The sequence below is a fragment of the Onychomys torridus genome, chromosome 6 (genome assembly GCF_903995425.1).
Source record: "Onychomys torridus chromosome 6, mOncTor1.1, whole genome shotgun sequence".
Classification (NCBI taxonomy): domain Eukaryota; kingdom Metazoa; phylum Chordata; class Mammalia; order Rodentia; family Cricetidae; genus Onychomys; species Onychomys torridus.
This window is the reverse complement of record NC_050448.1, coordinates 21,420,133-21,436,506: the sequence shown is the minus strand read 5'-3', so window position 1 is coordinate 21,436,506 and position 16,374 is coordinate 21,420,133. Positions and strand designations below refer to the sequence as shown.

At 38.7% G+C, this 16,374-nt stretch overlaps 1 protein-coding gene across 1 annotated transcript in view; it reads right to left on the bottom strand.

Annotated features, from left to right (window-relative positions):
- Window positions 1-16,374, bottom strand: part of Larp1b (La ribonucleoprotein 1B) — a 103,427-nt gene that overhangs the window by 59,186 nt on the left and 27,867 nt on the right. The window contains 3 exon segments of the mRNA XM_036190240.1: window positions 4,368-4,540; window positions 11,647-11,821; window positions 15,878-16,022. Of these exon segments, the coding sequence (XP_036046133.1) occupies window positions 4,368-4,540; window positions 11,647-11,821; window positions 15,878-16,022 (493 nt within the window).

Here is a 16,374-nt window from a genome sequence, read left to right as displayed (position 1 = left end):
ATGTATGTATGTATGTGCACAATGTGTGTGCCTGGCACCCACAGGTCACCTCCTCTGCCGTCCTTATCTCCTGTGGAGCTGTCTTTATACTATATCTGCTTTAATGCTAAAATGTATAGTCTGTCCCTATGTTCATGTAGAGTAGCTATGGTTGACACAACACACCCAAGCTCTGCTTCTAGACACCTGCTGACAGTGTCTAACATCTAGCCTAGCCTAAATCTCAGCACACCCAACACTTCTGCTTTGATGCCCCATGCCACTCTCTGATCCAATTTCATCTTCCAGCTCAAGTTAATTCCATGTCTAAAAAAAAGCAATCCCTGTCAGAATGTTGATCTCTAGTCAGTCAGCTGACGATGAGAGCTAGGCACTGTTCTAGGCAAGCTGTCTACTTGTGAATATACTTTATAAAATGCAGAATATATGCATCACATTTACATGTCTGATATATGTATATACATGTGTACATGTAAATGTTTTGGTCACCAACTGTTCTCTACCTTATTTTTTTTATTATTATTATTACTAGTTCCTGAATTCAAACAGATTCTTCCTAACTCAGGGTTGCTGCTTTCTTTCTTTTGCTCTCATGCTCCCCCCCCCCCCCGCCCTCTTTCTTATGTGTATGAGTGCTTTTCTTGCCTTCATATGAGTACACTACGTGTTTGCAGGGCTTGCAGAGGCCAGAAAAGGGCATCATATCCCCTGGCCCTGGAGTTACAGATGATTGTATGAGCCACTATGTGGGTGCTGGAAGTCAAACTCAGGTCCTCAGTAGGCAATGTTTTTAACTGTTGAGTCATGGCTCCAGCCCCTCCACTTTATTTTTTGAGACAGAGTCTCTCATTTAACCTAGAGGTAGAGGTTCTAGGTAGACTGATCCTCCTGTTTCCATCTCCCCAGAAGTAGGATTACAGGTACACAACACCATGCCTAACTTTTTGTTGTTGTTATTTATATATACTTTTGTTTATTTAATATGTATGTTTTGCCTGCAGTGCCCAAGGAGGCCAGAAGAGGGCATCGGATCCCAGGAACTGGAGTTACAGATAATTGTGAGCTGCCATGTGGGTGCTGGGAGTGGGTGCAAGTGCTCTTAACTAACCACTGAACCATCTCTCCAGGCCCCTATTTTGATTTTAGGGTCAGCCTTGGCTACATAGCCAGTGGGGCCAGAATGGGCTACCTGAGATACTATCTCAAAAAAATAGTCTGGGGGTACAGTTCAGTGTTGGTGAATTTGTCCTTGGTTCAATAATGAGCATTGAGAAAAATAGAAAACCGGGGTCCAGTGAGTTCAAGCCTAACTTTTTACACAGTGCTGGAGATTAAAATTTGAGTTCTTGTGAGGCTAGCACTTTATCAATAGAGTCATCTCCTTAGCCTGAGCCCTCTTCCAGAGGACCAGAGTTCATGTCTCACAACCATTTTTAACACAAGTTCCAGGGAATATGATGCCCTTTTCTGGCCTCTTCAGGCACTAAACACATGTGGTACTTGCACATAAAGGCGGGCTATGCACCTATACACATAAATAAATAAAGATAGATAGATAAGTAAATAGTGCTTAATATTTTTAAAGACTATATGTAAGTATATGGGGAGAAAAGCCTAAGTGATCAAATACCAAACTATTAATAATGGTAAACTCTGGATAAACACTCCCTGGACACAGGGTTTCTCTGTGTAACAGTTCTGGTTGTCCTCAAACTCAGATCTACCTGCCAATGCCTCCCAAGTACTGGGATCAAAGGCATGCACCACCACTTCCTGGCAAAAGCTTTCACTTTTTAACTTTATCCTTCAAACGCATTTTTTTTCAACTTGTAAGAAATGAGTAAGAGATTTTGGGTTGAGGCTAAAAAGAAGACTCAACAGGAGAAGGTACTTCCCTCCAAGTCTGATTGAGTTCAATCCCCACAACCCATATAGTGGAGAACTAACTTCCTTTCTCAAATTGTCTTCTGACCTCTATACCCATGCCCTCCCCACTCATAAACAGACAGACAGACAGACAGATGCATACATACATACATACATACATACATACACACATACATAGATTTAAAAAAGATTTGGGGTTGGACATGACCTGACTATATGTTTATGTTCAATAATGATATACAATAACGTATAACTATGTCCATTTATCAACAATGAATAATTATCAGGTTGTAAACTGAGTTTCTAGAAAGCATAAAGTCCATGTGATTACACTGATAAGATTGACACAAGAATGAGCCTCTCAGACTCAGACAGGATTACAGCAAAGAGTCAGAAGGCACTGCTCTCACCAGGATCCTCAAAGGCTTTCAGACGGAAGGCACAAACAGCAGGAATGGACAGTGGGCAGCAATCAAAGTAAAGGTTTGGAAAACCAACCACAAGCAATCAGTCCTGTCCTTTATTTGAGAACATGAAGCTTTATAACATCTGCTGTCAACTAGTCAAAGCAGGGACAGAAGGGCCAAAACAAAAAACAAAAACAAAAACAAAAAAAAAACCTAATTGTACCTCTCTGAGAAAAATACTCATTTTTGTAATGGCTGAGATCCAGAGTCAGCCTGTCTGTTCTCTGCCAAGGTGTAGGACAGAAGTCCAAATCTGTGGAAACTTTCGTTCAATCTAAAGTGTGGGTTATACCTGACATTCAACAAAATTGCCCCAAGGGTGAACAGGCTATAATCACAGCCACAAAAGAAGTCTACCATTTATTAATACTGCTAAGTACCACCAGTCATGGGGAAACTGACTACAGAAGTTGTTATCTGACATTCTACATGTACAGACACACAAATAAAATTAGTTTTTTATCTTTTTCATTATTATTAACTTTAAGATGAACTTTAATCTCATATACTACTGGGAAAGTAAATGTTGAAATGTAGACATTTTAGGTAAGAAGGGGATATCAAACTGAGTAAAATATAGTTCTGTCTTCTGCCTTAGTGTAGGAATACCATCTCCCACAAGTACCCAGGAAGGTTGTGAGATATTGAGATGGCCTGACTTTTCCCAAAGGTGCTTTAGCCATTTCGAGTCCATACTTTGGAGTGTGGTGATTTTCTGACAACATTTAAACACACTGTGTCTGATTGTTTGGAGGACTGGGGTGTAGCTCCGTGGCAAAGCATGTGTCTAGCATACTTGAAGCTCTGAATTGTATTTTTATTATTAGAATAAAAAAAGAAAAAGAAGCGGGCAGTAGTGGTGCACGCCTTTAATCCCAGCACTTGGGAGGCAGAGGCAGGTAGATCTCTTGTGAGTTTGAGGCCAGCCTGTTCTGAGATCCAGGACAGGCACCAAAACAACACAGAGGAAACCCTGTCTCGAAAAACAAAACAAAAAACAAATAAAAACAAAAACAAAAAAAAAGAAAAGAAAAAAGAAAAAGAAGTTACCTTTTATTAAGATTTCTTAAGCCTATTGACATTGGACTTGGTAATATTTTAGAACATGTGGGTCAGCAACAGGACTTCTGGCTTTCACTAGACACCCTCCCAACTTACAACAACCTCCCAGTTACAACAAAAAAAGTGTTTGGTGACACTGGGCAGATGTACAGTGAAGAGTCTTTGAAATCCCAGCTTCCTCCCTGGACCTCTGGTCTCCAGGAGAAAGAACCTTGTTTATAAGCCTTTAACATCTCGGCATTCATTCTCTTCTTCCAAACTTTGGCAAGCTTTTTATACATTCACAAAGTTGTAAGAAATAGTAGATTGTATGACCCATCCCTTACCCACTAGTCCATAAAACCAGTGCAACTATCACAAGACAAGTTATTTACACACACATAAGCCAACAATTTTACTTAGGTTTTCCAACTTTTACTTGTACTAATCAGTTATTTGGTTAAAGTAACAACATTTTATAGTAAGTAGTGCATCAGCCACAAGTCAAAAATGCAAGGCAGTTTTCTCTGGTTCTTTTATAACCATCTGATATACCCTCTCATTCACCAAGAAATCCATTTGCTTTTGGCTTTTTTTTTTTTTTTACATTGATTCACTTTAACATGCTGAAGCATGCGATGTGCTTCAAGAGCCTTACAAAATAACGATATAACTTCAAAATCTGAACATTCTTCAACTTTAAAAAAATGGAAGTATCATTCAAATTTAAACTAGTCACATAAGAAAAAATTAGTCATAAATAAAAAGACCAAGTCAAAGCACTCTCAAATTATGTTAAAGATGAAATATAAATATTTAAAAAGAAAATATAATTTACTTTTCACAAAAGTAACCCAAGTTTCTCTTGAAGGCCACAATTCCAAATTTTTATAAAACCTATGTATGACAAACAGAAAACTTGTTATACTCAAGGTACACAAGGTACACATTTCATTGGGTTTGTAAACTTACCTTTAACGTCACTTGGGATGGACAATGCCTCTCTTTCACATCTACCCATGGTTCTGAGTCCAGGTCAGGTAAGCTGGTAGACAAACCTCTGGACATCACTCGGACAGTATTTGTTTCAGTATTTTTCTTTGGGCTCAGTGGACTTCCAGTTCTTGGAGAATTTGGGGCAGACTCTAAAATTTTAAATCAGTTCTGCAATTAAAATACTGGTTCTTCTTACCTATAAACTGCATTTCATTTTGCCTTAATATGGATTTTCCTGCACAAAAACATGATAATCAATTTCAAAACCTTTTCATGATTTTCAAATATAAAAGGCTAGCAAGATATTCAAAAGGAAAGCCACTGAATGAAGGAATGTCACCAACACTTAGGCAGAATATTATATTCGTGGTATCTTCAAGAGTATCATTGAGTCACCAACTAAAAACCTGCACATTGAACTGTAGAATGTCAACTGCTACTAAACAATAGGTAGTCTAAACACATGATAGTCAAGGCAAAATTACTTCCTGACAGATTGAAAAAGATCTAAACTACAGCAGCCATTACTCCCATGCCCACATTTCCTACATGAAAGGCAGTGTGCCCACTTACTTCATACCTCATGCTAAACACTGCAAAACACATGTCACCACAGTAAAGCATATAGCTCCAGCAATAACATTTAAAACCTTGAGAATTTAAAGGGCCTTTCTTGGGGATGGAGAAATGGTTCAATGGGCAAGAGCACTGGCTGTTCTTTTCAGGTCTTAGTATCCACATGGCAGCTCACAACAATCTGTAACTCCAGTTTTAGAGTATCTGAACCCCTCTTCTGATCTCTACAGGTGCCAGGTACACACATGCATACATGCAAGCAAATATACACAAAAATAAAAATAACAAAGCTTTTTTAAAAAGTAAAACCTTCCTTTACCTTACCTTGTCAGCTTTTTAATCAAAATAAATATAAACTCTATAAAATCCAAATTGTTTTTCAAAAGTTTAAAAACTAAGTGTTTTTAAGTTACAATTTCATTCACAGGTCAGAAGATAACCTGTTTTAAACCTTGAATACATATAAAATTTATTTTTACAAGTATATAAAGTATAAACATCATTACTCAAAGTTAATTCACTAAAACCACTTCAGGGTGAATGTTATAGGAAAGCTGAAACGGACAGTGAGTCTTTTACTTACTAAATCAAAGGCACAAAGCAGGAATATGTGTGATAAAGATTGCAAGATTTATTTTCATGAACATGCTACAGTTGACACATGGATGCAATCATCAGATCACTTTTTAAAGAAGCAATTTGATGGAGAACAGAAAAGCCTCCAGAATACCCCAATCAATACAGTAGGCATGGGCATGCAAGCATATGGATAATGGGGGGCCTTTGGATCTGATACCCAGAAGCACAAGAAAAGAAGAAAAAAGTTTGTGCAATATAATACGCTCTAGTTATAAGGAGCAAAGAATTTGGAATGAGGCTAGTTCTCAAATATGTTAAAGACAGTTATAAAGTGCATACTAAAATGACCTGGTACCTTCTGTTCTAAATGAGCAAGGATTTATATTAGGTGTGTAAATAATGTGGCTATATTAAATAAAAATATCTATGGCAATATTACTGAAATTAAATGTTTTGTAGTTACTGCTTTTGTTCTGTTCTGTTCTTTAGAATTATGCAGCCCTGCTGGCCTAGAACTTGCTAGGTAAACCAAGCTGGCCTGCAAATCCCTCTGTCTCCTGGGCTTAGGATTAAAAATGTATGTCACCACACCTGGTAAATGTATTTCAAGGTTACTAAAAACTTTGAAATTATATGTAGGGTTGGCATATCCTTCCTGGGACACTGTCGCTCCACAACACTCCATAAACAGCACATTTATCACCAATTCATTCATAAAATCAGTACAAATGAAAGAAAGAGATTATACTCTTTCACAGTGATAGAGGGGTATAGGAAAAAACACTGACTCTAGAGAATTGTTTTTCTAATACTCTGAAATATTTATACAATGACCGAAGTTTTAAAACAACACAAAGAAGCACTATCTTGTTAACCATGGGATTACTTAGTTCCTATACAATTATCATTAAATTTAACTAAACTACACATACTTAAAGTCTAAATGTCAGAACAGCAAATGGAGCCATAGTAGGAAAATCAAAACTGTAGTTCTTTATTATGTTTATTTTTATCTGGGAGGGGGTGGATGCCACCTGTACGTGGCTACCTGAGGAGGCCAGAAGAGGATGCTGGATCCCCTGGAGCTGGAGTTAGAAGCAGCTGTGAGGTGCCCTACATGAATGTTCTGGCCACCTTCTCCAGCCCCAGTAGTTACTGTTTTAATACACAAGGTTAGCCTTCTTATACCTACCTCACGGTTTATTATACAATCATCTCCTCATGTCTTCTAAGCTTGAATTATGGGTGTACCATGAAGTATTCTATTATACTAAAGATTTATGTACTTAGAAATGGAATGATAGGAAAATATTTGGCAAAGAAAAAAATTAACACTATCAGAATGAAACTTTGAAGTTGTTTACTTTATGCTTAAGCTTACCCATATGCCCTGTCATATTTTCTGGACCCCTAATTTCTTTTATAATTAAAATATTTCAAAGTACTTATTTTTAAAAAGCTAAACCAAAAGTTTAAGTGATATTTGGAATTTCTGACATTACTCTGCATAGATAAAAATTACTTAGATATAAAATGCCTTGGTTACAATTTGTGAGACTATAGACAATTTACCTTTGCTGATTCTGTATTAAATGAAAAACGTCAGTCTGGCTCTCCAGAGACAAACATAGGCTTTGACCTAGTGTGGCTATTTCCTCTCACTGTGGGGTGATTGCAGTTCTGAGTAATGAGGATTTCTTTAAGAACCTCGACATATAGCTTTCAAAAGAAGTCCCACAGCCTATTCAGTAACCATTAGGTCCTTTCACACATCACGAGCTGACAACACACCACACCCACAGCAAACCCTGCATTCCAGAAGTCATCTTACCAGTCTCATAATCAACCTTTGTGGTGTTTAAGATCTTCTGCTCAGTGGCAATGCCAAACCATGTTACACAATTCAACCTCCAAAGAGGAAAAAGTAGATATTTAAATTTCTGTGATGAAAAGGATCAATTATATTAAAATATTTTACCATACAAATGGCACAGAAAATATAATAAAAAGTTATTAAGATAATATAATTTGGGATTAAAGGGTATTAGATAAAAGCTTCACTCCTTTACTTTACCTAGTTACATAAGGAGGCTCTCTATACTTCCTACCTTATTTCTTCTCCAATGTACAATGACATACTACTTCTCCAAGCAGTCTACAAGTAGACTAACAAGGTCAGAATATGAAGATACAGAAGAAATGGTGGTTGATAGCAGTACTCCTATGAGCTAATGTGAGTCAGCATGATTCTATCAACATTCCATATAACTGTTTCTTTATTTATCATCTATTTGCTCTTTGTACAATTTAAAGAATCTATATTAATGTGACACTTATATTGACTTATTTGTGTGAACATAAAAATATGTCAAAAAGTAAAATGTACAAAACTGATTTCATTTTTGCAATTTTATTAATAATGCACAAATGGTTAATGGAAAGCTATATCCAACTTGATTGACCTATCTTAGCTATCTCAGAAAAAAAAAAAATTCTTCCCACCAGGCGGTGGTGGCGCATGCCTTTAATCCCAGCATTTGGGAGGCAGAGCCAGGCGGATCTCTGGGAGTTTGAGGCCAGCCGGGTCTACAGAGTGAGATCCAGGAAAGGCGCAAAGCTCCACAGAGAAACCCTGTCTCGAAAAACCAAAAAAAAAAAAAAAAAAAAAAGACCTGTTATGGGGCACAAAACATCTGAGACTTTCAGATTGTACATAAACTAGTTCCATGTAACACATAAATTCTGTGCATTATTTGCAATTATAATTAAAAAAATCTTTTAACAGAATTAGGCCGTATAGTGTTGAAAAGGCACAAAGGAAGTATTTTGGTTTCAAACAGAAATATCTGAAGTGATCCCTCACTGATCACTGATAGGCAGTACATTAGCTACCTTTCTTGTCACTGCAACAAAACATCTGACAAGAAGCAACTTAAGGGAAGAAGAATTTATTTTAGCTCACAGTTTGAGGGGTAGAGTCCATGATGGCATGGAAGGCATGGTGATGGGAACATGAGGTGGCTGGTCACACTGCGTCTGCAGTCAGGAAGCACAGATAATGAATGCTGGTGCTCAGGCTAAGTACCCAGCCCATGTGAGGATAGGTCTTCCCTCTTCAGCTAAACCTCTCTGGAAATGCCCTCATAGACATGTCCAGTCAAGCTGTTAATGAAAGTTAATAACCACAAGTACACTCCTTGTCACCTTGAATCTCAAACAAATCACTTTTAAACCATTACATTTCATCTCTGAACCCCATAAGCTCATAAAGCAAAATGAATTCAGTCTCACTTCAAAAGTCTCCATAGTCTTTAACTGTCCCAACAGTGTTCAAAAGTCCAAAGTCTCTTTCTTCTGAGATGCAAGGCAAATTCTTTAACTGTGAGTCTCTATAATTTCAGAAAAAAAGTTACATACTTCCAATGTACAATGGCACAGAGTAAACATCCCCATTCCAATGAAGAGGAGTGGGGTATAGCAAGGCAAGACTGGATCAAAGCAAGACCTAAATCTAGCAGGCAAACACTAAACCTTGAAGCTCCATTTCCAGCATCTGGGGCTTGTAGTACTATCATCTGGGCTCCAATGACCATGGGCAGCTCCACTCCTCCAATTTTGTCACTTGCAGCATATATAGCCTCTCTCATGTTTTCCTTGGCAGATGCCCCAGAATTCTGGAGCTTCTAACAGTCTGGAAGTCTACTTTGTAACTTGACCTCACAGCTTTAAACAATGGCATCTCCTTTGCCACACAGTGGCTTCCAGTCTAAACCTCCATGACCCTGTAACTTGCATGTTACATGCCTACTAAACTAGCATAAAGTGGATGAAGCATTCAAGTTCTACTGCCAGATTGAGGTGTTGTCTGGACCCCTCCTAACATGGCTGTAAATGACCTTTGGACAACTTGGCTACCAAAACTGGGAGACACTTCTCCTAGGAGTCTGTTTGCACCCCATCAGCCACAGTCTCAGTTTAGTCTCTCTTCTTTCAAATCAATCTCCATTTTCACAAGTTAGAGACTTCCATAGGTTTTGCCCTTAGGGCATAGGACCTGTCTTAGTGAAGGCTGTAAGATAATTCTTTTTGGCACTAACAATTACAAAAGCTTTGTGTGTACCCTGCTTGCTGGCAACTTTAGATGGCACATCCCTTTCTTCCCCAAACTGCACATTTTCCAATCTTTCCGCTTACTCCTGCTATAGATCTGAATAACAGCAGTGAGTAGTAAACATGCCTTAGCCGAAATGTAATGCTGTCTTAAAAATTGCCTCTGCCAAACAAATTGTAAATCACTCTGTGACCTACTTTTTCAGGAATGGGCAGAATACACTGAGATTCTTCATCAGAAGTAAACACAGATAGCCTTTAGCTCAGCTCCCCACAAAGTCCTTGCCCCTCTCTGGAAACTCCTTAGCACAATGTTCACTTTCTACTTTTTCATTGACATACTGGTCTTCTGTAAGCCGAAATGGCTCACTGAGCTCTACTTACAGCATCCTAAGGTTTCTGTAGCCTACAGCTTAGAAGTTTTTCACATTCCTTCTAAAAACCAGTTCCAAATGCTTACAAAGCACATGGTCAGGATTTCACAGTAACAGCTCTACTCCTTGGTATCAACCTTCTGTGTTACTTTCCTCATTGCTGTGCCCAAACTTCTGACAAGAAGGATTTATCCTGGTTCATGATGAGGGGCATAGGCAGGCAGTGCTTTCATGCCAATGTATGAAATACAGTTTTGAAGCTAGCCACATGACTCAGAAGTAAGGCCACTTGCTGTGCAAATCTGACCACCTGAGTTTAATACCTGAATCCCCACAGTAGAAATAAAGAACCAACTCTCAAAAGTTGTCCTCTTACCTCCACACACACACACCATGGCACACATGTGCCCACACTCAAACACACATATCATATATACACAATAATAATAATTAAAACAACAAAAAGAAAATCCCTTAAATAACAATTTTGAAGCATAAAGGAAAAATGCCCTTATTTATTTAACTTAAATTTCTTACCCCTTAAGTATTCACATTAATACATCTTATAGTACATGTGAAATATGACAACATGTGAGTTATGCAAAGTATACTATATTAAAGAGCAAGTCAAATAGCAAAGGACCTAACAATTTTGGAAATGCTACTCAATCCTCTCTTTTTCTGCTTTATTGATCTGGGCAAAGTATAAATGCCTGGAAACAAAAGATAGAATTTGCAGTATTTCCCCAATGATAACAATTAACTTTCCCACCATGAAGTAGCCCGTGCAGCCTAAGCTAATGACATAGAAAGGAGAAGCTCCTACAGTAACAACAGCAGTCCTCTGGTCTGTCTCACATCATTATCGTAAAGGTGGTTATCTCCACTGCTGGCTGGCCCAACCTTCTCCACAAGGGGGTGGGCGTAGACATTCTTCCACAGAAGACAGTATGGTCACTTTCACTTCTGCAGCACGATTTGCTCTCATATTTACATGGTATTTCAGGGAGTCACCTACTCCACTGTACATTCCGATCATATGACATCCAAGAGCATCAGTAGATCATCACCCTGACTGAAAAAAGGTTAAGCACACATATTTTTCCCAAGAGCAATTATCTTCAAAATGAACCAGGCAAAAAATTCTTAACACTAATGAAGATTTTGGAAACTCAAAAGAACCAGGCTAAAGAAAATCCCAACTCTATTTTAGAATATGCATTTGTTTATATTTTCAAGACAAGATTAAAGAACATTACTAACAAGAGTAAAGGAAGGCCAGCCCACTCTTGAGCACACATTTTGGCTCTTTCAGTTTTACATGGAGAAAAGTGGCACTATATATAGTTGTTTAGTAGAATTAAAAGAAGATAGGAAGAAAGCCCACAAAAGACAACACACACAAAATCTAAGCTCAAAAAACATTAATAGAGCTTTACCAATGATTCTGCATAATTCTAGTCTAGCTGGGAGATAAAATAAGCAGGATTGGGAGGACCAGAAGTCATTTAATTAGCTTTAGTTTTCCTATGAAAGCTCAATAAACTACAAATAGATAGGCAAACTCATCAAACAGCCCTCTGTTATACTGTTTGCACTAGAAGAAAAGCAGTTACCTGTATGGGAGCCAAAGGCCTGGCCTGGTATGAACTCCGGACAATCAATCAACTGAGAGAAGTCTGTTTGTGGCACATTTCGAGGAGGAGGGCCTGGGATTGGCCATTTTTCTGGTTCAATCTTTTTCCTCATTTTCTCATCCACAATTTCTACTTCTGTGCTATCCTTCAGTGCCTGACAAGACAATTTAAGCTATAAAAGTGACATTCAAAAGGTCTTTGCTGTATGCCTTATATTTCTAGTCTAAAAATTACAATGCTTCAAGTTAGTACACTGTAATACAGTTACTATGTCTAAAAATAAGCATGAATTAGTGTTTGGAATAGAACCCAATTTGTCAGGCATGCTGGCCCATGCCTATAATCCCAGTGATCAGGTGGCAGAAGCAGGAAGATTGAGCCAAGTTTGAGGCAGCTCTGTCTACCAAGCAAGCTCTGGGCCAGCCAGAGCTAATATCATAGATTAAGACCAAGTCTCACAAACAAAAAACAAAAACAAAACTCGGGAAGTGAGGGTAGACAGAGGTAGATGAAGTTCCCAAAGTCATTCTAGTCACATAGTGAGCTTGAGGCTAGGCTGGGCTATATGAAACCCAGTACTTTCCAACTTCGACTGTCAAAAAATAAGTGGATAAAGGAGGCTGAAGATACTTGTTAAAGTACTTCCCTAACACTCTGACAGATATCCTGGGTCACAAAAACCCTGGAGAAAGCAGCTATGGTGATACATGCCTGTAATCCCAGCACTCAGGAGGTAGAGGCAAGAGAATGAAGAGTTTAAGTTTATCCAAAGTTACATATCTGATATGAGTTCTAGTCAAGCCTGGGCTATACAAGATCCTATCCTATCTCAAGAGGAATATACAAAAAAGAAATCACACTGATTGTCATCAACAACAACAACAACAAAACAAAACAACTGACTAATTACTGGCCAAAGTCCTGTGGAATATATAAAGAAAACAACCCATGGTACTACATACAAGGCTTTACATTCTGTCCTTAGCAAATCAACAGGGGGAAATCAAACTGAAAAGAAATTAACCATTCACTATTCATGCCTTCTAAAAAAATTACAGACTACATCTACACCAAGGGCCAGGCATGATGGTACATGCCCATAATCTCAGCACTAAGGAGGCTTCCCTGTGTCAAAGAAACAAGCAAACAACATTCTAAAAGGAACAACTCTATGCAAAAAGTTCAAGTAAAGATCTTAAAAAAAAAAAAAAAAACTGACATTTTTATAAATCCCAAAGTCTGATAATCTTGACCCAAATGAGATCCTGTGCACAACGATACTTTGGGGCATCCAAAGTTCTCTCTGGTCAACTGGGTTTTTGTTTTGTTTTTTTCTTTTCATGATACAGTTATTAAGAAGAAGGAAAAAAAATGATGGTGGTACACACCTTTAATCCCAACACTCAAGGAGGCAGAGGCAGGCAGATCTCTGAATTCAAGGCCATCTGGGACTACAGAGACCTTGTCTCAGAAGAATAAAGGAGGAGGGAAGAGGAAAGAAGAAAAAGAGGAGAAAAAAGAGAAGAAGAGAAGAGGAGATGGAGGAGGAAGAGGAAGAAGAAGAGGAGAAGGAGGAGAGGACAGAACACTGGGCTAATGAGCTATCATAAATGGTAAAGACACCTGCCACCAAGACAGATGACCTGAATTCAGTCCCTGGAGCCAAAATGGTAGAAGGAGAGCACCAACTCCTAGAAGTTGTCCTCTGATCTACACACACACACCATGACTAACCATGCTGACTCATCTACATGCAAATTTAAAGGTAATGTCTGGCTTTTTAAAATAGTAACTACAGGGGCTGGAGAGAAGGTTCAGTGATTAAGAGCACTGGCTATTTTTTCAGAGGTCTGGAGTTCAATTCCCAGCACCCACATAATGGCTCACAACCATCTATAGTGGGATCTGATGCCCTCTTCTGGAGTAAAGGTGTACATGCAGCTAGAACACTCATACACATCAAATAAAATAAATCTTAAAAAAAAATAGTAACTACTAATGACATATTACACAGATCCATCTCTTAGTGCTGAAAGATATGTATCTGTGAGAACCTGAGAAGAAAGAAATGAGCAGTCACAAATTCAGTAGATGCAGAACACAGGGTTTAAGATGAGATTAAGTAACCTACAGTTAAACAGCAGGTAAGCTACAGAACCAGGATCGATTGGACCTAATGCATACATCAACAGCAAGAAAATAATGGGACAAGAATCAAAATTAGAGTTGAGTGTTAGATCTCACACCTGTAATCCCAATACACAGGATGCTTGAAGCAGGGTTTCTGTGAGTTTTAGGCCAACCTGGGCTACCTTTTTAAGGGGAAGAAACTGATTCATTATGTTTAGCTATGTACACAATACTAAATCAGAGCAATTTACTACATATCCTAGAAACCACAGACCTAGAAATTTACGCAGCATAAATCAAAACATGTTCACATACAGACGTTGGTCTTTATTCATAATCTCCAAAAATGGAGCACAATCACCCCTCAGTACACGATACAGAAGAGTGGTCAGCAACATGAAAAAAAAAAACTGAAGCATGCAACAAAGCCAAAATCTCAAAAGTACTGTGAGAAGTCCTTGAGCAGCTATGTGTGTTGCCTCACACTTGCAAAACTAGCACTAGTGAGGCAGAGACAGAGGCAGGACGATCCCAAGTTTGAGGCCAGCCCGGGCTATACAATGGAGAAAAAAAAAAGAAAAGAATTTAGAAAGAAAGGCTACAAGATTCTAAGATTTACTAGTTTATGTGGTATCTAGAAAAAACAAAACTGCAAAGACAAAAGATCAGTCTTGCTAGGGGTTATGTATAAAAGAGATTGGCTACACAGGGACTGTCACATATGTAGAAAATGAAGAAAAAAAGTGTTGAATTTCTAGAAATGAAAAAAAAAAGACTTAATAAAAGCAGTACTATCACAACTAGAAAGGCTTTGTCCAATTATCTTTCCCAGATTAGAATGGCAGCCCACACTTGTATTCTAGCCCTTTGGTGATAGAGGCAGGAAAATCGGAATTCATGGCCCATCTCATCTCCACAGTGACAGCAGGTTTGAAATAAGTATGAGCTAAGGGAGACCCTGCTTCTATAAATGAGCATGTGCACATCTGCATGTATGCATGGGTATGCGTATGAAGGGGGAAGATTTCCCAAAGCACATGAAAATTCAACATTTAATACGTAGGCATGCATGCTAGTTTAAAGCAGTCTAAAAGAAGATTAAAGGACCAAGAATACTAAAGAAGGTTGAAGTTTTCAAAGATAGACATTTAAGTTTTATAAAAATAGAAAAAAGTTGAGATGTTCTCTGAACTTTAGGAAATTAGATAGACAGCTTGTTATTCCTTTTATTGAGATGACAGCTGACATACAATTTATGGACTCCAGGAATTCTACTACTCCAGTCTTCTGAGTGGCTCTGAACCTCCATGCCTAGCATACTTCTTTAGGGGATGGGGTGGGGAGGTTGGGTAATTTTGAGACAAGGTCTTGCTCTGTAGCATAGGCTTGAACTTTCCAAAAGTGAGTCTTAGCAAACACCATAATCAGCATACTTTTTTTGTTTTGTTTTGTTTTGTGTTTGGGTGTGTGTGTCTGTGGCTGGCCTTTTGGAGCTCCACACAACTCTCCAGCACTGCTTGCATGGAAAGGCTGCTCTCAGTGCCAGCTGTGATTTCTCTCCCTTCCCAAACAGACACAGCTCTGTCTATAGCTGGACTGCCCCATAACAAGGAGACCCAGCATACTTTCAAAACCACTTACCCAGTGTGTGTGTGTGTGTGTGTGTGTGTGTGTGTGTGTGTGTGTGTGTGTGTGTGTGTGTACACACCATGTGGCTTTGCATATGCCATGGTGCTTGTGTGGAGTCAGAGGACAGCTTACAGGAGTCGGTTCTCTCCTTCACCATGTGGGTTCCAGGGATACAACACAGGTCTTCAGGGTTAGCAGCAAGTCCCCTCACTCATGGAGCCATCTCAGCAACCCACTTTTCATTCTTCTTTCCTTTTTTGGGGGGGGGGGGGGTGGGGGGGGGGGGGGGGTAGGGGCTATTCCTGGAGATGAACCCAGGACCTTATGTACATAGGCCAAATAATCTACCATTGAACAGTCCACTTTTCTTTTTCAGCACTATTTTTCAGGGCAGTTTTAGGTTCCCAGAAAAATTAAATATAACTTAAATTCTTTTTAAATGAATATTTACCTCCAAGATGAGATTAAGGTTTGTGGTGAGAGCTTGCACACGGTGAAAGCCAGCAATCAGGGAAATGGGCAGGAATCCCTGCTCATCCATCTTTCTGCGAAGAAAGAAGTCCCGCTCCAAGTTCTCTGTGCTGAAGTAATACTCACTAAAGAAAGGAAAGGAGGTACATGAGTTCATCCACTCATTCAGCAACATAGTTATATACTCACTGCTTACAACAACAGAGATATTCTCCTCTGGTAAATAATACTATCTTATAGAATAGGCAATACACACACACACACACACACACACACACACACACACACACACACACACATATTATATTACATAGCACAGGACAAATATGAGACCAAGCAAAACCCTGATTGACAATTTCTCTTACACACAAGCAGAAACAGAATAATGATTAAAATTTAACACTATCTAGATTAACTTCACTTAAGTCTAAAAAATTAAAAGCTAATTTTAAAATCCATTTGTTTATGTTGTTGTTC